The following is a 27667-nucleotide window of genomic DNA, read 5'->3' on the forward strand; positions in this document are numbered from 1 at the left end:
TTAAATATCATCATATATGCAATTTTATACGAGGAATAAACGAAAAGAGAATTATCTACATATATACATATAATAATAAATATTAAAATCACAAAATTATATATACATTACTTATTATACTACTTAAAATTATATATACACTAATTGTATGTATGTATATATTACTTTATTCAATTATAAAAAAAGGCACCAGGCTTATTTTTCCCACATTTTCTTTTTACTTCGAGTATTAATCTGTCTTTAAGAGCTTTGTAAACTTGCGGAAGAACTCTGGTCCATTCCAATAACCCCTACAAAATATTCATTGGGTAAATAATTAATGTAAAATTCTGCATATACGTATATGTTTGCAATCTCATTATTTATTAATATAGATTAATCTCACCTCAACATCAAGTGCCAGTATATAAAAGGAAAGATATATTTCTTCAGTATAAACATAAAATAGAGTTCTTTGCCTTGATTCACTGGGAAAGTCTCCTTAGGCTGCAAATTATAGTCAAACTCTGCTAGAATGCACTTGCCATAACCAGTAACTAAGGGACACGATGCATAACCATCATAAACCATTGTCATTGGTTTTCCAGCCAAGTCATCCTTGATATTCTGATACAACACTTTTCCTTGTGCAGCTAACAAATATTGTATAAGCTATTATATATGTAATATTTATATATATATTAATTTTATAGAATATTATTTTACCTATTGCAGCCATCGTTTTAGAATTCGGAGTATTTGTACAATCGCCTATACCAAATATATTTGAATATCTTGTGTGTCGTAGAGTTTTAGGATCGACACAAAGAAATCCAACTTCATTAGTTAATATCGGATGTTCTTTCAAAACTGTAGGAGGTCCCATTGGAGGCGTTACATGGAGAAAAGAGTACTAGTACAATCATGAAAAGGATTTAAATTTATCATATTGAAAGAAATTTTACTTTTATTTTACTTATATTATAAAAAGAAAAGAGAAAAACATACATCTTGCACTGATGTTTCTCCTGACGAGTTTAACTTCTCAAATGTAGCTTGTTTTTTGTTTAGATCTATTTTAACCAGATTTGTTTGAAGATTGACAGTAATATCTCTCTCTTTACAAACATTCCAGAGGGAATTGGCATATTTTTTTACTCCAAATATAACTGGTAATGCCGTATTATATACAACGTCAATATTGTTGCGCAAATTGTGCTTTAAGTATAATAAATGAAAATTCTTCTTATAAATGAACGAAGTATAATAATTTCAGAGATATACCTTGCGAAAATAATCCTCAGCAATGTAAGCGATTTTTTGCGGCGCGCCTGGACATTTGACTGGCGTATTCGGAAATGTAAATATTGCAGTTCCTGATTTAATTTTTTTCATTTTCTGGTAAACTTGGGGTACAGTATCAGATCCATAAATAGAACAGACCTGTGCATCAGGATCATATAGACCCTTAGTTAAACCTGGAATCTGTCAAAAATATTTCTGTCATTATATTGAATCCTGAATCAAATATACTATATTGAATACTATTATTTTACTATATCATACTTTATCCCAATATAATTGTAAGCCTAGAGCAACAATCATAATATCATATTGTATAGTATCTCCATGATGTGTCAATATTTTATTAGCATCTGGTTGAAACTCGACAACAGAAGCTTTCAACCACTTCGCTTTCTTTGGCAAAACATCTTTCATATACCTTCTTGATGACTTAAAAGAACTAATACCACCACCGACCAAAGTAAATAAGGGTTGATAATAATGAACCTAGAAAAATAATTTACTATTAAAATATATATACGTACAATTATATGTCAATATATAAATATACATATACAATATAAATATACATATAAATATATATATATATATATACATATAAATATACATATAATTTATAATATACAATATAATTTTGAATGTTTTTAATTTACATCACTGGGTTCCAGCACAATAATTTGGTTTGGTTTGTCAAGTTTTCTGGACAGTTTTGCAGCCATTGAACAGCCAGCGGTACCACCTCCAATCACCAAGATTTTGCAGCTAGTACAGTAAATTCAAAATATTTTAAATATCAATGGCATAACTTTTCCTTGTATAAAACATAGTACTTACGTATGATGGATTTGCCTGTATTCATTTCTAATCAATACTCTTCTAGATAGTGACGTAAGGTTTTCAGATAACAGTAGGTGGAACATTGTGGTGGAGTAGTTAAATGTAGTTCTGTGTGCAACAAGTGAAAATATAATTTACAAGTCTCTATAATCATCTAAAAAATATTTTGATATTTGTTCGGATTAAAAATTAATATTTTTCCAATTAAATTAATTTTCTTCGATAATTTAATTTTATTTACATTAATATACCAGTAATTATCACGTTCCATTAAGCAAATGGGTAAGAATAAAATAACAAATTAAAAAAAAATTAAATAACATAAAATAACATAAATGGGTAAGAATAAAATAACATAAATTCCAGAATTTATGATGATAAATACGACAGGAAAGGAATCATCGTAAATTACAAATTAATTGTCCTATCAACGTGTACGAAACATCTGTTTCTTATTTACATACGATTGGAAGTTTGTATTTTTGTGGTTCTAGGTTAAAATCTCTACGTCTTTCATGTCCGGTTGATGCGACAAACTTTCACTTTCGGGACATCGTGTGTTTTCGTATCACTTGAAAAGGGATTGGTCTGAATTTCCTTGCTCGATGGCTACATTGCAATCTTGGCGAATGTAATGTCCGGTACATTACGAGAAAAATGTCCACGACCTTGGAACAAGAGGGGATAAGAGAAACGAGCATCTCTCACATTTCGCAGAGAGAAACAGCTGAGAGAAACAGCTGTGCGCTAGAAACACGGAGCCCTCGAAGAATTGCTAACAATTGCAGGATCGAGAAGAAAGAGGTGTAAGTGTACGTCTTAATTGCGTTAATTTCATCGATTCTATTTAAATAGATACAGATATACAGATAAAATTTTCGAAATGTCAAATTAGGAAATAAAATTAATTTCAATCATAGAATTAATTCAATTATAGAATTCAATTATAGAAGCCAAAATCAATCGTACACGATATGATTTTATGATAATTCGATTTTTTAATGTTTTAAAAAGGAATTCTCTCTAAAAAATCGTATGCATGAACCCTATAAATCCGTCACTAATCTACTTATTGCTGGCGCATGTGCATCCACGAGATTCAACTCTTGCTCCGTATATAAAGATCACTTTTGACTCCATCAAAGTGCATCAAAGCTCCATATATTTGTCATGAAATTATATATTAAAATTATATATTAAAAATATAATTTTGCAAATTTATTAGTTTTTATTTAAAAGACGATCAAAAAAAGCCTGAATTTTTTCAGATTTCTCGCACGTTTTTACATTTTGAAGATGCCAAAAATAACAGTGCAATAATAATAGTAAAAATCTTATGCAATGGAAAGGTTAAAATTGCATTGATCGATTGCAAAAATAAAATTTGCAATTTGTCATAATTGAAGATGAATACGCAAGGAGGTCATGTAAAGGAGGGAAGAAAAGAAAGCGTTTGCGATACGTTTTCGTGATTGTTTGTTTCTCTCTTTATTGAGGATAGCTTTTTTTTGAACGCCGCCTTTAAACTAGGCAAACTCGGCTCGGTTCAGCCAATTCCTCGATCGCGCCAAAATTCAAATTCGAATCACGCCCGCAGCTTTGAGTCGCGAATCGCGATTCGGAAATGAAAAATAAAGGTAAACACCAAAGTGGCAGTTCTACTACGATTAAATTCGGATAAACCTGAAAGAAAATTCCACGCTTGTGTATATTTACTACATATGTACATTACGTATGACAATAAGGTGACGCGCGAGTAAAACGAATAAAAAAGTTTGGTCTGGTCGCGATCGAGGACACTCGCGGCAAATCACACACGGTTCACGAGCGGTAATAATGAGTTACATTTTTTCCTCTCGCTGTGCACATCGCGGTTGTTATTTTCTCTAAGTCCTTATAACTAGAGTTATTATATACAGTATTGTGGACATGATTCCCTCCTATCAACTTTCACTAGTCGCCCATTCCTCCTAAGGGCGCGATTAGCCCTTCATATCATTAACACATCGCGCACCCGTAATTTAATAATCTGATAATGTTCTCGTGATTATCGTTCGAACATTACATTATGGTTTTAAATACGAGCCATTGGGTGAAACGTTCTAAGTATTTACTTACTAAAAAATAATTAATATTAATGTATTAATAATTTATTATACATAATAATGTATATATAAATATCTATTAATATTAATTAAACGTGAAAAATATTTTTCTTCAATCCCAAAATTGAAGATTTGAGAAAATCAAACATCATAAACTATTGTACAACTATTTATAATTATGCAATAAATAAATATATATATATCAAAGCTTTGTAAGAAAACAATTATGTGAGCAAATTTTTCTTACATGTTTTAAACAATAATGCAAGAAAAAAAATGTGAAAATAAAAAGTATTATCTTTATCATGAGTCGCGTGTAATGTTTCATTCAATAGCTCGTATATATTAATCCCATAATCATACTAATTACATATACTAGCAAATTAACTATAGATATCTAAGCTAACAAGAGAATAACGAAAAGTGTTGTTAACGAAAGATTGCTAAAAAAAATATAGTCTAATTCGTTTTCTCTTTTCTCTTCTTCCCTCAATAATTTTTGCCAAAATATATGGTATCGTCGCGATAAAATAGACTTGTCGTTTCGCTATATTTTCTACCATGATAAGGATTAAAAATATTCCCGCCATATTATGCGAAACGCAGCATTTTACGATTTTATCGCGCCGATTATTCGATTATCGTTGAATCCTTTGAAAATCTGTCATTGTACGACGAAGAACACAATTGCAATAATACAATGTATTCTTGTATCGCGTCGTTTTCAGATCATACACGATATTGTCGATAGATACAATTCGTCGTACACGTTTCGTGTATGTCGATTGAGGAACACAAATATCGCATATTAGAAAAAAATTGAAAAAGGAGGAATAAGACGTGCAGTTACGCGTGCGAATCTTGTTTTTACGATGAAGAGTGAAAAGAAAACATTCTAATAATAATTCATTATCAATCCAACGTTTGGATTCTTTTCTTTGACTTTTGACATATAAACTTCTTGACGATAAAAAAAATGCTACTTAAATATACATTTATAAAAAACGCAAGTTTAACATATCTTTTTCTCTTATCTTGTTGCTGAATATAATGCACACGTAATCCGAATATAATTTTACACTTAATTTTATATAATTGACGTTTAAGTCAGGCTTAACTTAAGTCGATCATTTTAAAAAAATTATATATATATATATATATATATATATATATATATATATATATAATTTTTACGATCGTCGACTGAATGAATGCGATTTGATATTTTATATCGTATACCGCTTAACAAAGTATAATCAGCATGTATCATCGATACAAATCATCGCGAACGTATACATTAATTTCGCAGATAATTGCGCGTAACTATACATCTTTAAAGAGCATTCGATTTGTGTGTGCACGCGTGTGTGTATGTACGTGCATATATATGCGTCGCATTGTACGCATTCAACTATGTGTGATACTGTGCATCGAAGTAATTTACTCTCATTTGGTTTCTTTTGGCATACAAAATAATTTTATTTACAGTCTGTTGATAATATCAATATTCACTCTATATTCATTCTTTATATACTAACTTATTTTATAACTTATATAATAGTGTATCATATTTACGTACTACATTATGCAGGTAGAGAACTATTTACAGGATAAGACGAATATAAATATCTAGCAGATGTTTCACTGCGTTTGTGAATATGTGTATGTATGTTTGTTTTCTCTTATTTGATCGATCGTTTCGTTGTAGAGATATTCGGTGGATTTATCTCGCGAAACAATCGCTAACAAGATAAAGCATTGGTAAAATTGACTTTGATGAAGTAAACTGTCAAAACTGGAGGATTTAAGAGATTTAAATTATTATGTGAAAAAATATGAGCGACATATCTCTTTACGACATTGCCATGCAAACGATGCATGTATGAAAGGAAATGAAAGAGAAAATATCAATTAAAACACAGCCGGAAATAAGGCATTATTAAATGCATAACGTACTTGGAGTCAGGAGAACCGACTCTTAATCATTAAATAATAAGATTACTACTTTACTTAGAAAAGAAACTTACAATAGTTTGCGCGTTTATACATGACTAACGATACAGTTCTGATATAATACAAGTATATGCAATTTTCCATCTATCTACCCCCGAATCGAGCAAATCGAGTCGCATTGCGGGGGAGTTGTTACTATAATAAATCTACTTAAAAATTTTTTCATTGGACATAGCTATAAATTAAACTTCCAAGATTAATTATGCCAAATTTTCCTCTCCAATGAATCAGTTTGGCAATCAACGGCTAATATTCGGCGATGAATATTTCGTTCCTTGAGGCGAGGAACATGGTAAATATGAAATATCTAACAATAAGACGAAATAGTGCGAAGAGAGAATCTAACAACGCAATCTTCAAGTTTTTCTTCTTTTTTTTTTCTCGTTATCAAGATTCTGTCTTCACAAAGTCTCGTCAGGCATCTTACAAAATCTCTTCTCCTCTCTAATTTTTGTCTGTCTATTCTGTCTGAAACAATATACAGTCGCATTAGCATATTTCTTACAAAGCAATATATTAATTGCTTTCTATTAACTCTTAACATTTCGCTATTTTTGCACGAGTTGATTAATAAAGGATACGTCTTCAATATTCTTTGATTTAGCAAGTAGAGTTAATTTGCAGTTTTTATTTGTGGAAAAATAACTACTGTAGATAATGCAATAACTGTCAATTGTAATTTATAAAGGAAAGAGAAAAATAGAAAAATTAATATAAAATAAAAATAACCTTGACACATTCGATTCAAATAATAACGGATAAATAAGGACTTGCGCAAAGAATAGCGAAATATTCGACATCAATATTTACAATCGCAGTAAGTCCGCCAATGTATCATCACGCGTATAATCCGCTAACAGTCAATTTTTATTTAGGACACAAACGGTGAAACATCGTTCGCAGCCTCGTGAATCAACAAGGATTATCCCCGTTTAAAAATTAAATTACAACATATACGCTGTGCGCTGTGAAAAAAAAACAAGTAAATTAAAAAATTATTCATCTTATTGTACCATAAGCGAATTACATAATTTGTATATTTTTTTCTTCTTTTATTCAAATTTTTTATTTCACGTTTTGCTATTTTTTTAAAAGCTTGAGGTAATGTGAAATATTTCAAGTTATCGTGTGATAATCGTAGAGGTTTTTCTTTCGAAGAAGAGAGAAAGAAAAAAAGAAAACGGGGAAGAACGAGAGATAATCCTTATCTAGGCAAACGATCGACATAAATCGTGATAAATCAGACGATATTCGTCCCATATTTTTACATGTATCGATAGGTATTTCTTTCTTCTCAAAATCCAATATTCTGTTCAATAAACTTTCGCTATTTGGAATTCACTCACTCTTTTCTCTTCAGAGTGGGCAGATCACTTGGGACACTTCCTTATTATTTAGTCCAACAGCATACTACGTCGCATGGAACTGCTGAGACTGCGACAGCTTGTTGGCGCTTTTGTGATGGCTGGACGTGTGTCTTTCCTGAAAATGACAAATAAAGATGTGATGTTTGCTCTATGAAATAATGGAGGATGATTGAAAATTCGCTAATACTTCATAAAGGTAATATACTACGTAAGCCTCATATATACGTATGTCTTATATATTTCCAATAATCGAGTCTATTATTTTGAGAACAATAGAATATAAGTTAATTAATCATATAAGCTTTAATTAAACGTGGATCATCTCTAAACTAATCCGACAAATATATAATCGTATATTTAACAAAATTTCCAAAATAAATGACTCAATTTTCACATTTTTACATGTCCATGACTAAATGCAAATTTTATTTATCTTTTGTATATCGTTAATTTTCGTTTTTCGTAAAAAATGCACTTTGAAGAAGATTGAGAATAATGGATAATTTGTAAAAAACCAATTGTTTGAGATTAATTTTATCGCGTAAGATCTTTCGAAAGAAAAACGCACATGAAATGACACTTAATAATTAATGAGTCAATTAAAATTAGTAATGTCAACAAGAAGAGAATGAGACTTATATTTTTACGATAATCTTTTGTTTTTCTTTTACACGAATGTGATTATATGAATCGATAACGAAGCGTGATTTAATGAAATTACGAACGAGAAGCTTTTGCATTTGCGAATTGTATGCATAAAAATATATTCGAATTATAAAAATGCATAGCCATACGAGCGCATGCTCACGTTTATGCAATCATTCATGCGCGCGTGCACACATGCATATATATATTCATACAGGCTTACACCTGTGCATATATACATGCATACATATCGCAGAAGAAATAAAATACTAATACTATTATAACAATAAGCAGCAATATAATCCAGCGATAACAATGATTACATAGCGGTAACAATACTAGCAACAATAGTCCTAATGTACCCTTCACCAAGCAACGAGAACAAATGACATGAGAGCAACTAATTAATTTTATTTTGACGATTTGGCCGAATTTGAGTTTTGTGCGTAACACTAATATGACAACATCGCAATATGGCATATATTCGTATATAATATACTAAGGCGTGATATGTTAGTACATATAAAAGAAATGCGGCAATACGGTGTGCGGTATTATATATATATATATATATATATTATATATATATATATATATATATATATACACATATATATATATATATGTACATGTGTGTGTATGTGTATATATATATATGATGTGGTATTAAGAAAAAGACAAAATAATCATTAAGGTACGTTTCATTTGAACAAAATTTTTATTTGCGTTGCTTTTATATATTTCTTTTTTTTCTTTTTTTATCAACCACGTGAAACGCACGATCTCTGCTGTTGTATCTTCTCTTCTTGCATGTAGAGCGATTCCTGATAAAAATAACTTCTTACGCGTTCATATATGTAAAATATATATTTGTCTTTTGTGTACAAACTAATATATACAAACATAAATAATCAAAGATGAATATTTATCATTATAAATGAAAAATTGAAACAATTTCTAAATTTTTGTAATTATACATTAACATTTTCATACTTTCTGCGTTTTTTTTTCACGAAACAGATAACGTACGTGACAAGTGATGAATATACATCATATACAGAATTTACGCAGTAAATATGTGTTCGCGTTACACACACATATATATATATTTTTTTTTTTCTTCTTTTTCTGGCGAGAATTACTTGTACCTTAATATTTATATCCTTCAATTCGCTCATATCATTCGCTGCTCATACGCGTGAGCTCGTACATGTATACAATATTTTAGTGTAATTATCACTTGTTTAAATCGATGCGGAATTCGTTAGCTAAACAGCAGTTTAAAAACGTTGCGATTTATTTGACAAGTCCAAGTTAATTCAAGCCTGGTTGGTTCCTTTATTTTTATGACAGAATACACATGTTATCAAAAAATAGTGGCATAGTGATTGAGAACAAAAACAAATATTTCAACGATTAATAAAAAATTATAAATTTTTAAAATTGAAAATATTTTATAGACAACGCAGAAAGAAACTTATATATATTTTTAATATGTATTATATATTTCTCTCGCGTACGCTCGTTGTTTCTCTCATTATTATATATCATATTTTTTTACCACCAATCACAGAAGCGAGAGAATAATCAATGATCAAATTTCAAATTACTCTTTTCAAATTACTCTTTTCTTGAAAAAAAATTCTTACTATCATTTAATTAATTTGCAATGCTAGATACCTTAAGACAATCAGTTTCATATTCTTATATATTACAACAAGATCACAAATAAGTCGCAATTTTAACTGAGGATACTCAGTAATATCATTAATTTGATACAAAAATTAAGGTCATCATAAAATTTTCGCCACAAAGTTAGCTCTGAATTGAATTCAAAAATTTATTACGTTCACGAAAAAAGATGATGATTGAACGCCTTGCAAATATATATTCCTTTTCTCTTAAAATTCTTACGATCACAGAATATATAAAAACTAGAGATTTACCTTAGCAATTATTTTGTCTTTCCACTATTATCGTGATTGAACAATATCACTTTCGCATTAACTTTTCGACTCGCGCTTTACTCACTGTGCACGTTCGCATAATACGTATTTCATAGTACTGGCAATATATTAATTTACATTTAACAGAAATTAAAAACATTAAGTCGCTTAGTATTAATTAATTTACAACTTTGAATCACAGAAGAAAAGGTGCTCGAGAACACCATTTTATGTAGAAAGATTTTTTCTTAAAATTCCTCTGTGCAATGCTAAAATATCACACTCTGGAAAAGCGTTTTACTTTTTATAAAATATTTATATGTATATATAGATATACATATTTATAGATTATCTAAAAGAAACTCTTTTAAGATATTCGATTACATGTACACGATGAAAAATTGTGATTAAAAGTACATATGCCTAAGAAATAAATTTCGTTCCGTGTAAACTTCAATAAGATTATCGACAATTATCGAAAGCTAACATTCATCATTAGAAATATAAAATATATAATCATATATATGTATCAGTATATACACAGAAGTATAGTGAAGAAAGCAATAAGATAAATTTAAGAAGAATAAGAAAGAGATGACTTTTGGAAATAAATAGTTTATTACATAGTTTAATTTGATACTTTAGCACAGTAATTATGAATTATGAGAAAAATTCGATTAAAGTGTCAAAATATGATAAAATCTGAAAAATAAGCGATAAGATTTCCCTTCAATTCCCATTCTATTTTAGTGACACATATGTAGAAATGTTTCCTTTTTTTCTTATTTTATATGTAATCACATATCCATGTAATAAACCTGTAGTAGCACAAGAAAAGAATTTTAGTTTATTAAAGAAGAGCTTTAATTATCAGAATAGCGGTACAGGAAAATAAAATTTTACGAGAGAACATTTTAATACTATAAATATTTACAGTACTAAATAAAAATAATCAATTAAATTCATTAAAGTGTAGTAAACTAGAGATAGGCAAAAAACATCAGCAGATATTTAAAAACTAATCATAAAAACTAATCATGGATATGTGATAAATCTTAGATTAGATAAAGAGATTTAGATTAAATAGATCAAATTAAAATACGAATAATGATCCTCATAAATTCACAAAGCTCAACAAGTTACATACATGAATATACACATATTCATACATGTAATACATATATATGTATTATATAAATGTTAAAGATAGCAAAGAGGTGATCGTAGCATTTTCAAGGCATACTTGAGTTTACACGGGAAGAAAAAATTACATGATTTACATTACACACAGAGGATGCCACAATATCAAAGAAAACTATCATTTACACTGTTAATCATAAATCCTCTGCAATCTTTTCGCAAATCAATTAATATTTGCATATGTTAAAATAGCGATAATAATCGTGACAATAATTATAACAATTAACAACAATGATACATTTTTTCACGATTCCAATATAATACCGCTTTCTGCGCGCATATTATATATACTATATTATATACAATTCTTAAAAATATTCATGTTATATAGACATAGGAAATATACTATTAGCGTAATATATATATTGCAATCGCATAATCCAACTATTTAATCCAACAAGTTCCTGAGTCATTAATATTTGTTCTATAAAAATTTCACATTATCTCGTTAAGAAAAATATACACAAGATTTAATCGAACAATTATAAATAATCTCCGATTACATAACAAAAGTTTGTGTTTTTTCACAATTGATTTTTCGTAAATGTAATCGTTTATTCTCTTGACCAGCAAAAGCGTTGCTTCTCTCGCTATTCACTATAAATTACTTTTATGAATAGTCTTTCGAAAATGACACTACTGATGCCCTATAAAATTATAATCGCTTCCTTTGCTATTTATATATTTTTATCTATCAGTCTGGCAGTGTTTTTTTTTTCAAACTTTCTCAAATTTTCTCAAACAACGCAACTTTCTACTTTATTGCAACTAGTTATGTAAACTTATACATTTCTAAAAATATTCACATATATATGTATGTATCCGGTAATTAATGATTATACTTAATTATATTATGCGATGACGAGGATAAAGCACATGTAAAAATGTGGGATATCTGAAAAAATAAGGATTTTCAAGAAAGATTTCTTGTTTCTTATAACATTGATTTTTTTTACAGAATAAGAAAAAAACGAGCATTATAATTGCAAGAGCATTATATTTTTTTAAATTATTAAAATATCTTTATAAAAATATACATACGTCAACGATATGATTTTAAATTCATTTTAAAGTGATATCATTATACAAGAGTTAACTGGGAAATAATTGAAAAATTTTAAAAATTTTATATAAATTTCAAAAATATAACAAAGGTATTTTGAATAATGCATATGATCATAGATTAGAGAATCATAGATTTATGATACATATTTCCAAAGTATATTTGAATTTATACTATATAAAAATACTATAATATATACATATTTATATGCAGGGGATCTTATATTAATAGGGATTTTTCCACATTTTTTCTGTTAATTTTAAATCCTCATTTAAATTTTGAAAATTATATGTATATATGTAATTTTTTTATTTTTATAATTTAAATTCTTATAATTTTTTAAATAGCTATAATTTTCTTACAATCTTTTAAATATATATATATATATATATATATATATATATATATACACATATATATACACAATAGATTATAAGGAAAGTGTAGCTTATATATTTTAAAAATTATATGTAAATTTAAAAAATATAACAAAGGTACTTTGAATAATGCATATGATCATAGATTAGAGAATCATAGATAATTCATGATATCATTATACAAGAGTTAACTGGGAAATAATTGAAAAATTTTAAAAATTTTATATAAATTTCAAAAATATAACAAAGGTATTTTGAATAATGCATATGATCATAGATTTATGATACATATTTCCAAAGTATATTTCAATTTATACTATATAAAAATACTATATACATATTTATATGCAGAGGATTTCATATTAATAGGCATTTTTCCACATTTATCGTGTTAATTATAAATCCTCATTTAAATTTTAAAATTACATGTATATATGTAATTTTTTTATTTTTATAATTTAAATTCTTATAATTTTTTAAGTAGCTATAATTTTCTTACAATCTTTTAAATATATATACATATATACACAATAGATTATAAGGAAATTATAGCTTATATATTTTAAAAATTATATGTAAATTTCAAAAATATAACAAAGGTATTTTGAATAATGCATATGATCATAGATTAGAGAATCATAGATACTATATAAAAATATTATATACATATTTATATGCAGAGGATTTCATATTAATAGGCATTTTTCCATATTTATTGTGTTAATTATAAATCCTCATTTAAATTTTGAAAATTATATGTATATATGTAATTTTTTTTATTTTTATAATTTAAATTCTTATAATTTTTTAAATAGCTATAATTTTCTTATAATCTATTGTGTATATATGTATATATATATATATATATATATATATATATATACACACACACACACACATATATATACAATAGATTATAAGGAAATTATAGCTTATATCTTTTAAATATATATATATATATATATATAAGGAAAATAATAGTAAGCAAGAGCAAGTCTATTTCTATGGCATACTTTTACAATATAGGTCATGCTGACTTATGGGACCTTAGGTGGACAATACTGAATCTAATCTTGAAGAGAAACAAAAGTTAAGTAAAAGGTATGAATATAAAATAACGTGTAAACCACGTTGAATGATTACAATATTAATAATTTCTATCATTATGTATATTCCTATAGATATTTAACTTTAGCTTCACTTATGTAATGCTTATATGAAATTGGTCGTATGTTATCAAAGATTGAATAGTTGTTTCCACACAATACCAACTGATATTTATGTACGTTAAATTTTTTCATAGGTTTCCAAACACACTAATTGCATAATTGAGTTGACATTGTTACGATACCAACAAATTGATGTCGAATTGATGATAGTTTTATTACGACGGAATTAAAATATTGAAATGAAATGCCAACTAAGGTTCTATGGAATATGCTACATGTACAAAAAGGAGTGAGAAAATAGACAGAAGCAGTTATATGTAATAAAAAGTAATATACAATAGTGTCACATGCTACTATTTCTACCAAACTATTTCATAAACTTGAAGAGAAAAGAAAATATTAATAGCGTTTTCGCTTGACTTTGGATAGCTCTGAAAATGATTAACGATCAGTAACAGTCTCGCGTAAGGTCTCAACTCGCAAATATAAAAAAAATATATATGTACACGTATATGTATATATATACATTTTTTAAATGTATATCTCTTTATTATATATTTCTTCAGTCCAATAAAAATTTATACAAAAATTAATTGCTTCCAGAGCAATTCACTTATTGTTAGTCGAAAATGCTAAAAGAAAAAAAAAGTATCGTTCAGAGATCGCGGGGGACTTTTTTTACCTTTGCAAAATAAATATTCGCATTATTTTAACATAAACATCCCCGTATAAATATCTTCATTAATTTCAAAAAAATGGGAGAAAATTGTTCATAGTATAAGATAGAAGGCACATCGACATGATGATGAAAAATCACACAATACGACACAATCACTGTAAATAGAGATACATTTCTTTTTATCGAATGTGATGTATATATAAAATATATACATACATATCATTATCTTGCCGAACGGCCGATTGAGTGTGGTGCATTATATTTCCGGTCCGCGAATATTACCGCGAACGCGGCCGAATGGTGATGGGAATGATGAGGAGTTTGATGATGATGATCGCGGCCGATTGAGAGTGGTGCCCTACATTTTGCCGATTCTGATAGAGATTCGGGAGTAAGGACGGCGGCGACATCGACGTGTTAATCGTACCGCCGGTGCCAATGGTTCTTGAAGTAATGCATTTATACTTTGCGCGGATTTGATCGGTGTCACTATCAGGGCGTTCCCCGCTGGGTACATTGGATACTGCGATTGCTGAAATTGTTGCTGGTAGTGTTACTGATACGCAGGATCGTACATGTACCCAGCGGGTGCACCAAAGTACATCGACGCTGGATAGTTGGCGTAAAAATATTCTGCGGCTTGGTCGATGTAGCCAGCAGTCCCGCGAACGTCACCGCGCACCCCGGCCGAAGGGTGATGGGATTGATGGGAATAAGGAGCCTGATGATGTTGATGATCGCGGCTACCACGGTCATTATCGTAATTGTCACGCTGATAGAGATGATTCGGGAGTAAAAAGACGGCGGCGGCAAATAAATAAATATATATATATATATATATATATATATATATATATATATATATAAAGAAAATTCCATAGGAATAATATACAAAAAAAAAATATAGAAAAAAAGAAAAATATTTCTGTCGAATGAAAATGTGTACATGTGCGATTGTCGATTTGCCTTCCACTTTTATGAACATTTTTTTCTTTGAGTTTCATCGAAATTATGAAAGATATGTCGCTAATCAATTTTATCATATCTGATGTTCAAATTCAGATTCTTTTCTGCGTCCCAATTATAACAACCTACTATTTTTTTCTTTATATCCGACTCACAATATTATCACAGGGACATGTACTTTCCTAATCACAAATAAACTAATTATAAAAAGACGTAACAGAATATATTATTTTAGGCAATTTAATACCTAATTATATTTCATTTGATGCCTAATTATATTTATATTTTAATTACGTTCCCTAATTATATATTTCTTTTATTATACATATATACATATATCGTTTCTCGTGCCGAACGATATAAAAATCTTTGACGAAGTAAAAATATTTTACTCCGGCATATGGGTGGGGGGTGGGGGAGGAGGAGGCGGGGGCGGCGGTCCGCTCGGCAGAGGTGGTGGAGATGGTGGCGGTTCAAGCGGCGGTGGAGGCAGCAACTGCGCATCATCCTGCCGAGCGGCCGATTGAGAATGGTGCCCTACATTTTGCCGATTCTGATAGAGATTCGGAAGTAAGGACGGCGGCGGCATCGACGTGTTAATCGTACCGCCGTCCGGTGTCACTATCAGGGCACTCCCCGCTGGGTACATTGGATACTGCGATTGCTGAAATTGTTGCTGGTAGTATTGCTGATACGCAGGATCGTACATGTACCTAGCGGGTGCACCAAAGTGTATCGACGCTGGATAGTTGGCGTAAAAATATTCTGCGGCTTGATCGATGTAGCCAGCAGTCCCGCGAACATCACCGCGCACCCCGGCCGAAGGGTGATGGGATTGATGGGAATAGGGAGCCTGATGATGTTGATGATCGCGGCTACCACGGCCATTATCGTATTTGTCACGCTGGTAGTGACCACCTACGCTACCGCGCTGACCGGCAGCCGCGTGATGTGGTGGTGGCGGAGGACCGCGGCCGTCGTAATGCTGACGGCCGCCTCTACCACGTACCTTATTATTGCTGCCGGAGTTATAATGTCTGCCGTTCTGCCTTTCTCCAGGTCGATGGCTTTGGCTGTAACTCGTCGCGGGTATCATCATCGTCTGCTTCTTTGTCGTAGGTAGCGGGGGACCGCTACAGGGGGTCACCGAACTGTTGCCGGTCATCTCGATGCAACGCTTCCGCGTCGCCGGTTCGTTCGTAGATGATTCGGAAGAAAATTGGGCAGAGCTCGAACCGTTTGTCGACGATGGCGGCGGCAGCGGCGCGGAACTCCTGGAAATACCGTCGGTATTTGGTTTACGTATTTTGATCTTTAACGAACCCTGCACCATCGGCAGCTGCGCGGGTGAATTAGGCACATTGTCGGTGCCCTTGAGTCGTTCCTTTGGAATTTTGATCTTCAAACCCGTGCCCTGCGGCGATATGTTCTTATTTTCCAACGAGTTGGAACTTGTACTAAGCATACTCGACGATGTTTCCGTGCTTAGGTTCAACTTGTCCTTCGGGATCGTGATCCTGATGGGCGCCGCCGCCGGTGTTTCCTCGTTCCTCTCTTTTTTCTCCCGATGCCTCTCTTTAACCTTGTCCTTGTGTTTGTGCTTATGTTTCTCCTTACTCTTCTCTCTATCTTTGTGCTTGTGCTTTTCCTTTTTCTTTTTCTTCTCACTCTTGTGGTGTTCAGACCGCTTCTCTTCGGTCGAAGGAACTATCGTCACTGTGTGAACCAATTCGGAGGTTGTTGGTTCCGTCATATTGTTGTTACTATTTGATAGCATCATTGGCATACTATCGGAAAAAACACTGATATCAACTGTCGAGGCTATTGACGTGAAAGTATCGCTCACAGTGGGTATAGACAGGCAAGGAGTTGTCACTGTTAGCTGATGATCCGTCAACGAATGATGAATAGGTTGTTGCTGATGCTGTTGTAATTGTTCCTGATGCCCTTGCTGACAGGATACTTGACTACTAATTTGTTGCAGATTCTGCAACAGCGATGGCATCGGTGCCAATGGTTCTTGGAGTAACGCACTTATACTTTGTGCGGATTTGATCGGCGATGAATATTCGACTTTCGGTTGCAAGTGAGAATGCAGCGGCAATTCCGAAAGCCTGGGTTGTTCCTTCTTCTTATAATACTCCAAGGCCTCTTTTTTCACGCGATGTTCCGGAAATTCCTGTTCTACGTTAAGATCCATACCATTTGTCAGGGCGTGCACGTTAAGAGATGAGGTTTTCTGTTGCGCGATCGCATTAAAACGCGGCGGATCCGATTCGAACGGTTTTATGAGTTCCGGGGGCTTCAGATCATTAATGACAGACGATGCGCTGCTACTTCTGTTATTGTCGCGTATTGGTTGTATCAGATCAGGTACGCGACTAAACATTTTCATCGCTTCCAGACCGGATGTATCTTCCGTCTTTATCTCTGTTTTAATTTTCACGGGCTGTTCGTTCTCACCAATGCTCGACGTACGAGATCTCTTATGTGCGAACGTCATTCCATCGCTGGAAGATGAACGTTTCATCGCTGACGTATCTTGCGAAGTCGGAGAATTTGCAAACGGTGACACGCGTTCTTTCACTTTCGTGGTTGCGGAGAGTGGCATCTTTTGCTTTGATTTAGGCCTCGCGCTACTTTGAACATGCGATTCTCTAGGCGTGGTTGGCGTCTCTGGACTGAAGAGTGACCTATGCTTGCTAGGCGGTGTATGTAAGTGCGAACTCTGCTGCACGTCGATAGAATTTCTCTCCGTAGGATCCTCGTGCGCGATCGTTCGTGGTCGTTTCTCCGATTTCGGATCATCCATGTTATTCAAATTCAGACAGGATTGGGAATTGCCATTTTTGATGGTGTCCTTGAGAATCTGGGATACACCTTGCGCGGTATGTTGATTGTATATTTGTGCCTTAGGTGCAGACTTTTGAGCCATCTGTGACGACGAAGCACTCGGCGATACATCCTGAGAAAGCGCATTCTGACCGATCGTCGTCACATGCTTTGTATCGGCCGTGAATGAGCTATTTTGAGATTTGTCTTGCTGTTGATTATATTTGGAATGATGCGCCTGTTGTTTCTGTTGCGCATTCATTAGGTATGGCATGTCCGCTTGCTTCGGCGGCGGCAACGGTTTCTCGATTAGCTTTCGCACTTCCTCGCATCTTTGTTCTAACGTTTCTGTTTTTCGTCGTTGATTCTCGATTTTATTTATATCTGGATATTTGGCAGATTTGAGTCGCGGATCTTCTCGGTATAATCTCTTGTCGTGCGCTTGATGTTTACTATCAAGTGCGTTCAGTCTATGTCCACTGTGATTGTTGTTACTTATCTTCTCTTGTGAAGTACCATATCCCGACTCTTGCGTAACGCTGCTGGCGTCCGATCGATGAGACACAGACTCGGACGAGGAACTTTCTAAATTAACGTGAGCATGTGACGAATGCACAATACTAGCGCTTGTGCCAGTTACACCAGTATTATGTTCTCTCGATAATCGTTGTCTATTAGGATCGCGATTAGGATGACCACTAGCGGAATGTCTCTGTGGCACTGGTTGACCGACCTTCATATCCGGTCGATGATGATGATTATGATGAAGATTCGTCTTTTGCACTGGTATCTGATGCTTACTCGGGATGCTTACGTTCGACATGGGCTTGTGATGGTGCGAATGATGAGGAGGTTTGTTAGGATCGGCGATATGGGATCCAATTGTCGCCGCCTTTTCCCGTTCCAAACGTTCACGTTCCTTCTTTTCACGATACTCTCGATAATCTATCGCCGCCCTTGATGTCGATAGTCCTGCAACGGTCCCAATTTTCTTCTCATCCTGTTTTTCCTGCTGCGTGTGATGCGAACGACTTGAATGACCGACTGCGACAGTACCATCTGTCGTATGATGAGAACGACTTGAATGAGCGACGGCACCGTCCGTCGTATGATGAGACCGACTCGAATGAGCGACAGCAGCAACAGAGGCGGTAGCGGTAGAAGTAGAAGCTACATTGTCTGTTGTATGATGGGATCGATTTGAATGAGCGGCAGCAGGAGCAGTATTATCCACCGAATGATGAGAACGAATTAAATGAGCGACGGCGGCAGCAGTAGCACTGTCCGTTGGTACTGCCGGAGATTGTACTCTACGTGGTTCGGTATCCTGTCGGAAAAAAGAAGCGAGTTAAACTCTAGCCATGGAATACTGGACTAGAAAAATATTTAATTCATGACAGAAGCAAGAGATTGAACAAGAAAAAAACGTGTGATTGTTTCATAGAATCTTATGTATGAGTTACTTACAAATGGGGAATTTGGGAGACTTGGATGATGAATGCTTGGGCTCTGACTTGCGGAAATACTCATAATTTTCCTTTTCAATCTTGAGGGGCACTTGTCAAATATGTGTAAGAATTCGTCTGTGAGTTCTTGAAGTAAATCTGCAGTTACAGTCTTATCTACATACCAGAACCATTGTCTTCCTTCGGTACTTTGGGGTATCTGTGCATAAAAAAAATAAATACTTATTAGAAGATCATACAAATTGATATAATGCGAGAAAAATTAAAACAGACATAAATTGACAAGTTGATAAAGATATCCATAACGAATATGAAATTAATTACATTGCAATTTTCATTCTCATTATTTTCAGATATTCAGCATGACATATAAAAATGATTACATAAATATTTATGGAATGTATAACTCTCTTACCTCCCAATTAGACCATTTACATGCAAGATGTATGCAAAAGCAAGCAACAACTGTGGGCTTATATTGCAGACACATTGTTGTCAAGTGTAAACTGAAAAGAAATATATTTATATGAAAAAAATAATACATAATTTGTAATTATAATAGATTATTATGGATATTATAGATTATTATTTAACGGATATGCGAATTAAAATATAAATGCTTATGATGGATGATATGTGCGATGGCTTTAAAAATATTAGAAAAATTAATATTTCTAAAACATTTACCTATTAGATGCCATGAAATATGAAGTTTGAGCCAGTTCTTTGCTTGCTGAGATAAAAAAAATACAATTTAATATAATTGAAAAATGAGATGCTACAATGATACCAAAATTTAATATGTACCTTTTACCAGTTGACAACATCTAACAACATGAGTGTGTGGATGATCAATGGCAACATCAAATCCTAATGTTTGTAGGAGAACATTTTCATTGAACACCAAATCTTGAGCCTGTTCAAGAAATTGCTGTAAATGTAAAAATGTATCGTTCTAAGATACAAATATTAAAAATAGATGAACTGTATGATTTAATTATAAATTGGAATTTATATTTACTTACTACTTTATTGTTCTTGAAACTTACATCGGACCTACTGTCAGGTGGTGCTTGCTCTCTGTGAAGACACATGTAAGCCATTTTGATGACATGTTCTAATTTCCTTGGCTGTTCTTCTACTTTTGCCGCTAAAAAAAGTGACGCCACAGCAATAGCATTCCTGTGGAACTGGGTTAGCGAATGGAACACATAGAACCTGTGCATGTAAACTATAGCTGTGTTGATACATAATTGCGACCTATATATTTTCATAACTTGAGGAAAATACTCCATTTTTAAAATAAAATTTGTAGAAGTTGAAAATTGTTAGAATTTTTTTTTTATGGAAGTATTATAAAATCATATAGTAGGTCTAATATCAAACAATTTATATATAATCATGTTAAATATAATATTATGACAACATTTACCATCTCTATATATTAAATATTGTTCAAAATTACATTCATATAATTTTAAATTATCTTAACTATTAGTTAAAAACTATAGTAGTCCTAAAATATTATATAGTTAATAAAAAATAATCTTTGTGTATCTCTTTCTTAGGACAACTTTACATAATAAAAATATATAAATAAAAAAGATATTATGACAATTCTTAACACAATAGAACCAAACATAAGTACAAAGTATAATATTTACATTGAATATACGACATTGTATCAATATATTGAATAAAATATTATGCAATATCTTTTCTCTGCGCAAAATTCTACATATATATTATATTACAATAATAAAATATTTTTATAAGAATATTTAAAAGCCTTTACATTGCTAGGTATCGTAAATGATCATTATTTCGTATAGTTTAATATATAAAATTTACTAAAAATATATAATAGTATTTTCAATTCACAGTACCACCTCTGCGAAAATGGATAAAATATAGAAATATAATTAATAAAATTGTATAATTTTAATAATTAAAATAATTTGTTTAATTTTAATAAAAGGATATTCTCAACTTGAGGGGAAAAAAAACCACATTTTTTCAGGGACCTTGTTTTCAAACTTGAAAAGAGAAATAAAAATAATAAAAAATGTAAATTATATTTTTATCACTTTGTTATTTAAAATACAAAATAATTGATAGAATATAGAAACATAATTAATAAAATTGTATAATTTTAATAATAATTAAAATAATTTGTTTAATTGTATAATTTTATTAAAAGGATATTCTAAACTTGAGGGGAAAAAAACCACATTTTTTCAGGGACCTTGTTTTCAAACTTGAAAAAAGAAATAAAAATAATAAAAAATGTAAATTATATTTTTATCACTTTGTTATTTAAAGTACAAAATAATTGATAGAATATAGAAACATAATTAATAAAATTGTATAATTTTAATAATAATTAAAATAATTTGTTTAATTGTATAATTTTAATAAAAGGATATTCTAAACTTGAGGGGAAAAAAACCACATTTTTTCAGGGACCTTGTTTTCAAACTTGAAAAGAGAAATAAAAATAATAAAAAATGTAAATTATATTTTTGTCACTTTGTTATTTAAAGTACAAAATAATTGATAAAATATAGAAACATAATTAATAAAACTGTATAATTATTAATAATAATTAAAATTATTTAATTGTATTTTAATAAAAGGATGTTGTTTCAGAAAGGAAAGGCGAAAAAAAAAAAAAAACAAAAAAAAACATTTTTCAGGTATCTTGTTTTCAAACTTGGAAAGAGAAATAAAAATAATAAAAAATATATTTATAATAATAAATGTAATTAATGTATTTTATAATAATAAAAATTATATTTCTTTCTCTATGTTATTTAAAGTACGATAAAATTAGTTTAAATAGTAAAATTAAAGGTATAGAATACAATAGATATAAATTTATTTAGTTTTATTTAGTTTTATTATTTATCACACATTTATTTATTTAGTTTTATTATTTATCACAATTTTATGATTTGTGTCAACAATTTTATACTTTTTCTTAATGATAATTCAATTTAGGATAGGGGATTCTATAATAATTCTGAAATTTACTGAAATATTATTAATATATATCATTAGTATATAACCAGAAAGGAAATTCAAAGCACAAAGAAATAAGATCTTTAATATATATTTAATATTTTTATTAAATTAATAAATATATTGAAAAAGGACAACCACTTTTTGCATGATGTAGGAAAACAAATATAATTAAACTTTGTACGTATTGTAAAAAGTGGTAAAAACTGATCATAAAAAGTTTCAAATAAAAATAAATAGATTTTTCATATATTTTCAAATCTTCAGACATTGCATAACGACCTTTAAAGATAGCACTACGTTAAAACCCAAATAACATTTGACGTTTCTCTAATAAGCATGCCTACGAAGCAAAAATTTAAATCTTTGTAGCGTGACAGCACGAGATATTCGAGTAGCATGAAAATATTAATAAATATATATAAAATTTAGTTTATATTTATATATTTAGTTTATATCATGAATTGTACTATGAAATGTTACTCATAATAGGGAGAATCATTATGAGAACAAAAATAGATTGATCTTTATCAATCGATATTCCCCATTACTCTATTCCACACATATCTATCGAGGGTAGAGTCGGATCTCGTGTCCTCAATTAATTTCCTTTCAATGCGAATTAAATTTCCTTCCCGTCGTCGTAGAAATTTGCACGAATGATCATTTACGATACCTGAAATGCAGAAATTCCAATATGGTGAACTCCAGTGTTCCCGCACGTCGTCGATTCATCGTGTCAAGAGATCACCCGACACGTGGATTTGCGGAAACGCGACGCGCCTTTAATCTGATATGCAGCATCGATCATTAAATTAAGGACGGTAAATGTTGTCCGCGAAACGATCCCCAGCGAGGGAAGCGAGGCGGACGAGAGGGAAGCGAGTGGGAAGAGGCGCGAGTAAAAAACGCACGTTTGCGCGCAATAAAAAAAGGATACACCACAAGTCTTTGTCCCATGTCCTGAATGAAGTTGGCCGCCTGCTGCCGATAGCTCAGCTCCTTGTCGGCGTCGATGCCGAACCTCCTGCTCGGCGTGTTTGCAAGCTGCTCTCTCGTAAAGTACCATCGTTCGTCAGCCGCCATTTATATGTACACACAATTCACCCGAGATCGAGTAAACGATGCACGCACGATTCACACGCGATCGCGGGGACAGCCGGGGGAGGGGGGAATGGGGGACGCGGCGAGGGGAGCTCCGAGTCTCGAAGTTCCGAGTCTCAAATACTCGACACGCGCACCGCTACGGTCACGTCTCTCGCCGACTAGAGTCACGTCGCTCGCTCGAGCGATCGAAAATGGCGCCCTGGTGCGAACACGATAACACTCGATAACGTAAACACTCGGAGAGTCTGTCCTTCGCGAGAGAGGGGTCTGGGTTTACGGGGGCGACCTTTTTCTCACGAAATGATGTCTATTCCCGAGTTTCACACCACGCGACAGGCCCCCAGGGACCGAGTTCGACGGATGGAAATCCCGAGATCGTCACCAACTTGTCACTCCGTGTCACTTGGCTCTCGCGGTTCTCTCGCGAACGCACGCGGTGTAGAGTACAAGTACTATGTTTATGAGTTCGGAACACTGTGGAACGAACGCGACGCGAAGCACGCGAAATCCCCTGGCGATGGTCGGGATGCGGGATGCACTCTCATAACCTCGGCAGCGCTTCGAAAAGGCGCATCGTCATCGAGCTCTCATTCCTGCAACCCCGACGTGACAACGTAACGCTGATGATGGAAGGTGTATCGGTCGCGTTACATGTTGCGTAACCCATGGACGAGCGTATCGTCGAGACCCTGGTCCTGGAGATTACGTCGTTGTCGTCGTTGTCCTTCTCCTCCTTCTCCTTCTCCTTTTCCTTCCCTTCTTTTAGGAATGTTCGTCCCCGCGAGTCCTCCGACTCGGGTTTCGTCGCCACTCGAAGGAGCGCTTTCCGACGTGTCCGTAGACTATTCGACAAATTTCACGAATATTGGGTCTGTTCGTTTTAGCTGCACTAGTGCAATAAGTTAGAAAGAGACAAACATACTTTCTTTCACTCTAACTAATTGCACTATAGTGCAGCAGTGCAGCTAAAACGAACAGACCCATTATAAAGGGATATTCTCATGTTCAGGTAAATTTACATAGAAACATGGACCAATCAAACCAAAGGCCGAGGATGTTTACAACTAATCGGAGAATCTGTTACCGCCTTTAGACAGGAGAGGACGTGTTCCTGCGCGTTCTTCGCGTGATTTTTGTTTTAATAAAATTTTTGAGTTTCTCCCTCTCTCGAGGGCTTCGACAGTAGCACCGTTCGACAATGGCACCGTATACCAATTTTTGGCCAGTATCTTATATTCCATTTGGGAATTAGGGACCATTCAAATTAAAGAAAGAAGAAGACAACTAATCGGATCTCTGATTGGACTGAGCAGTGGTACTCTACGTGGTCTTCTATGGCTACGATCGAGAAAACGCTCTGGATACTTTGAAGCGTTCGAATAACCAATCAGGTTAAAGAATCTTTACTCTTTTTGTCCCGATTGGTCAAACAAAAGGCTTCTAAGCGTCTACCCGACGACAGTCTGTACGCATGTTCAGTGATGTTGGTTTGCAACGAATTTCTGATACCTCGTGTATTCATCGGAAATGTTTGAAGACAATTTTAGACCGGATAAATATTGTTAGTGAAAAAATTTGATACTTTCTAATTATTCTTTATAAAATCATCGATTATAATCTCAAAGGTAATTTATAATCCGTTAATATTTTAGAGATATATCGTACTCGAAAATATTTAAATAATAAAATCCGAAAAACCATTTTTATGTTATAAATACCTGAACATGAGAACGCTGCTGAACAAAACAAAATAAAAATAATTAGTTAAATAATTAGTTAAATAATTAATTAAATAATTAGTTAAATAATTAGTTATTGTTAAAAAATAGTGAAACAAAAAAAAATTAATAAGAGAAATATTTCTTTCTATACATATTTTTTAAATATTCTAGCGAATCGAATATCATAAATCACTTATGCCTGATTTTACCGATTTCTTTTTCTAAAGGAACAGTTGACAAATGACCGTTTCTACCAACATCGTTTAACTTTAATCTTAGCTTAATTCTTTGTCTCCTTCTAACTGTTCCTTTAGAAAGAGACAAAGAATAAGTTAAGAGAAACGGCCAAAAGAGTGACTAATGCCCGGTTGCACCAACATTACTTTAGCTTTAAGCGAAACTTAAATATTTGTCTCTCTTTATTTATTTAGAAAGAAAGATAAAGATAGACATATATTTAAGTCTCGCTTAAAGCTAAAATATAAGATTAAACTAAGATTAAAGTTAAACGTGGTTAGCAAAATCGGCCATTAAAGATTTCAAATTATATGAACATTTTATTAAAAATGGTATGTTAATTTGTTTATTATATATTACGACATATACATGCACACATATTAGGCTCAAAAATATGTATCATATATCGAAAACAAAGACATTTCTATATCAAACTAGGATACTTCGAAACGCTGCTACCTAGTAACACATATAAAGGAGGTAGCTCGCACAAAGAAAGAGCCATATCCGTGTATCCATGACACGACTCTTTTGTACGTACATCTTTTGTATGTGTTGTTAGGTGGCAACCAGTGATGCCAGAATGCTTTCCTTAGCAACCAGCAACGTAGTGGAAGGGATACAAGCACACAAAGAGATATAAGCACACAAGTGATTTTCGTTTGTGTGCTTATCCCCTCCACTACGTTGCATCTCGAATCGGTAATTATCCACCGCGTGTAGTAAAAAATGAAAAATGAAATCACATACACATGTAGCGATTTATATATAATTTATATATAATTTATATATAATTAATTAATAATTAAAATAATTTATTAGTTATTGATTTTAAAAGTAATGTATTGAAGTTGAACTAAAAATAATTTATTAAAAAGAATTTACATATTTTTAGAAGTTGCAGACAAAGAATAAGAAAAAGCACAAGATCAATTTTTTCACTTGTGTGCTCCCTCCACTACGTTGCATCTCGAATCGGTAACTATCAACCACGTGTAGTAAAAAATGAAAAATGAAATCACATACACATGTAGCGATTTATATATAATTTATATATAATTAATTAATAATTAAAATAATTTATTAGTTATTGATTTTAAAAGTAATGTATTGTAAAAATTAAATTAATAATAAGAAAAGTTTGTTTCTTATAATTGAACTAAGAATAATTTATTAAAAATAATTTACATATTTAGAAGTTGCAAACAAAAAACGGAAAAAGCACAAGATCAATTTTGTAAAGATTTCACTAAAAATTGTACGTTTGATTTGTTACATTATATTCAATTCGCTTCAAGTGTATGTATTGCATTTAATTCATTTTTTATATAAATATATATATATATAATTTTTTTTAAAACTCACCCTCGAAAATCCTCGAAGAAATAAAGATTTTTCACAAATCGATAAAGCAAGCTAAAAACTCAGACAAAATTGTGCACTTATAGAAACCTGGTCCTATCCACACGATGTCTGCTCCAAGAGTGGAAGGTGGAAGTTTTTCCCTCACCTTAAAGGCTTAATCAGTGATGTATACGACGTATGTATGTTATTAGAGCGATTATATCCGTCAAAATCGACAGATTAAAATGGTTAAAATAAGTATGTAAAGATAAGAGTTAATAGTAATAT

The 27667-nt window shown here is 32.1% G+C and overlaps 2 protein-coding genes and 1 long non-coding RNA gene across 15 annotated transcripts; 1 reads left to right on the forward strand and 2 right to left on the reverse strand.

Annotated features, from left to right (window-relative positions):
* Window positions 1-161: 161 nt before the first annotated feature.
* LOC105258448 (sulfide:quinone oxidoreductase, mitochondrial) lies at window positions 162-2839 on the reverse strand. The gene is made up of 9 exons (XM_011269699.3): window positions 2586-2839; window positions 2119-2229; window positions 1938-2046; window positions 1546-1770; window positions 1264-1464; window positions 988-1197; window positions 706-892; window positions 386-632; window positions 162-290 (listed from the first exon to the last, which is right to left on the reverse strand). The coding sequence occupies exons 2-9, from the start codon at window positions 2202-2204 to the stop codon at window positions 230-232; spliced, it is 1326 nt and encodes a 441-aa protein (XP_011268001.1). The 5' UTR covers window positions 2205-2229; window positions 2586-2839; the 3' UTR covers window positions 162-229.
* Window positions 2755-14822, forward strand: LOC105258447. 6 transcript variants are annotated; one of them, XR_003123440.1, is made up of 6 exons: window positions 2755-2927; window positions 7115-7221; window positions 7335-7519; window positions 7600-7802; window positions 13864-13938; window positions 14141-14822. It is a non-coding gene; the product is annotated as an uncharacterized LOC105258447 (long non-coding RNA). The 6 variants fall into 6 exon arrangements; XR_003123443.1 differs by having other exon boundaries at window positions 7381-7519; XR_003123444.1 differs by having other exon boundaries at window positions 2859-2933; window positions 7381-7519.
* LOC105258446 (cyclin-T) lies at window positions 6526-27492 on the reverse strand. 8 transcript variants are annotated; one of them, XR_003123439.1, is made up of 9 exons: window positions 23911-24919; window positions 20975-21209; window positions 20757-20880; window positions 20637-20682; window positions 20365-20455; window positions 19951-20148; window positions 16661-19810; window positions 7586-7721; window positions 6526-6703 (listed from the first exon to the last, which is right to left on the reverse strand). XR_003123439.1 is itself a non-coding variant. In XM_011269695.3 (8 exons), the coding sequence occupies exons 1-8, from the start codon at window positions 24054-24056 to the stop codon at window positions 7650-7652; spliced, it is 4062 nt and encodes a 1353-aa protein (XP_011267997.1). In that variant the 5' UTR covers window positions 24057-24919; the 3' UTR covers window positions 7513-7649. The 8 variants fall into 8 exon arrangements, 5 of the variants coding, with proteins under 5 accessions (XP_011267997.1, XP_025268640.1, XP_025268639.1 ...); XR_003123438.1 differs by having other exon boundaries at window positions 6526-6707; XR_003123437.1 differs by lacking the exon at window positions 6526-6703 and adding an exon at window positions 7125-7204.
* Between the last annotated feature and the right edge of the window lie 175 nt (window positions 27493-27667).

This window comes from Camponotus floridanus, unplaced genomic scaffold (assembly GCF_003227725.1).
Source record: "Camponotus floridanus strain SB8 unplaced genomic scaffold, Cflo_v7.5 scaffold58, whole genome shotgun sequence".
Taxonomy (NCBI): Eukaryota; Metazoa; Arthropoda; class Insecta; order Hymenoptera; family Formicidae; genus Camponotus; species Camponotus floridanus.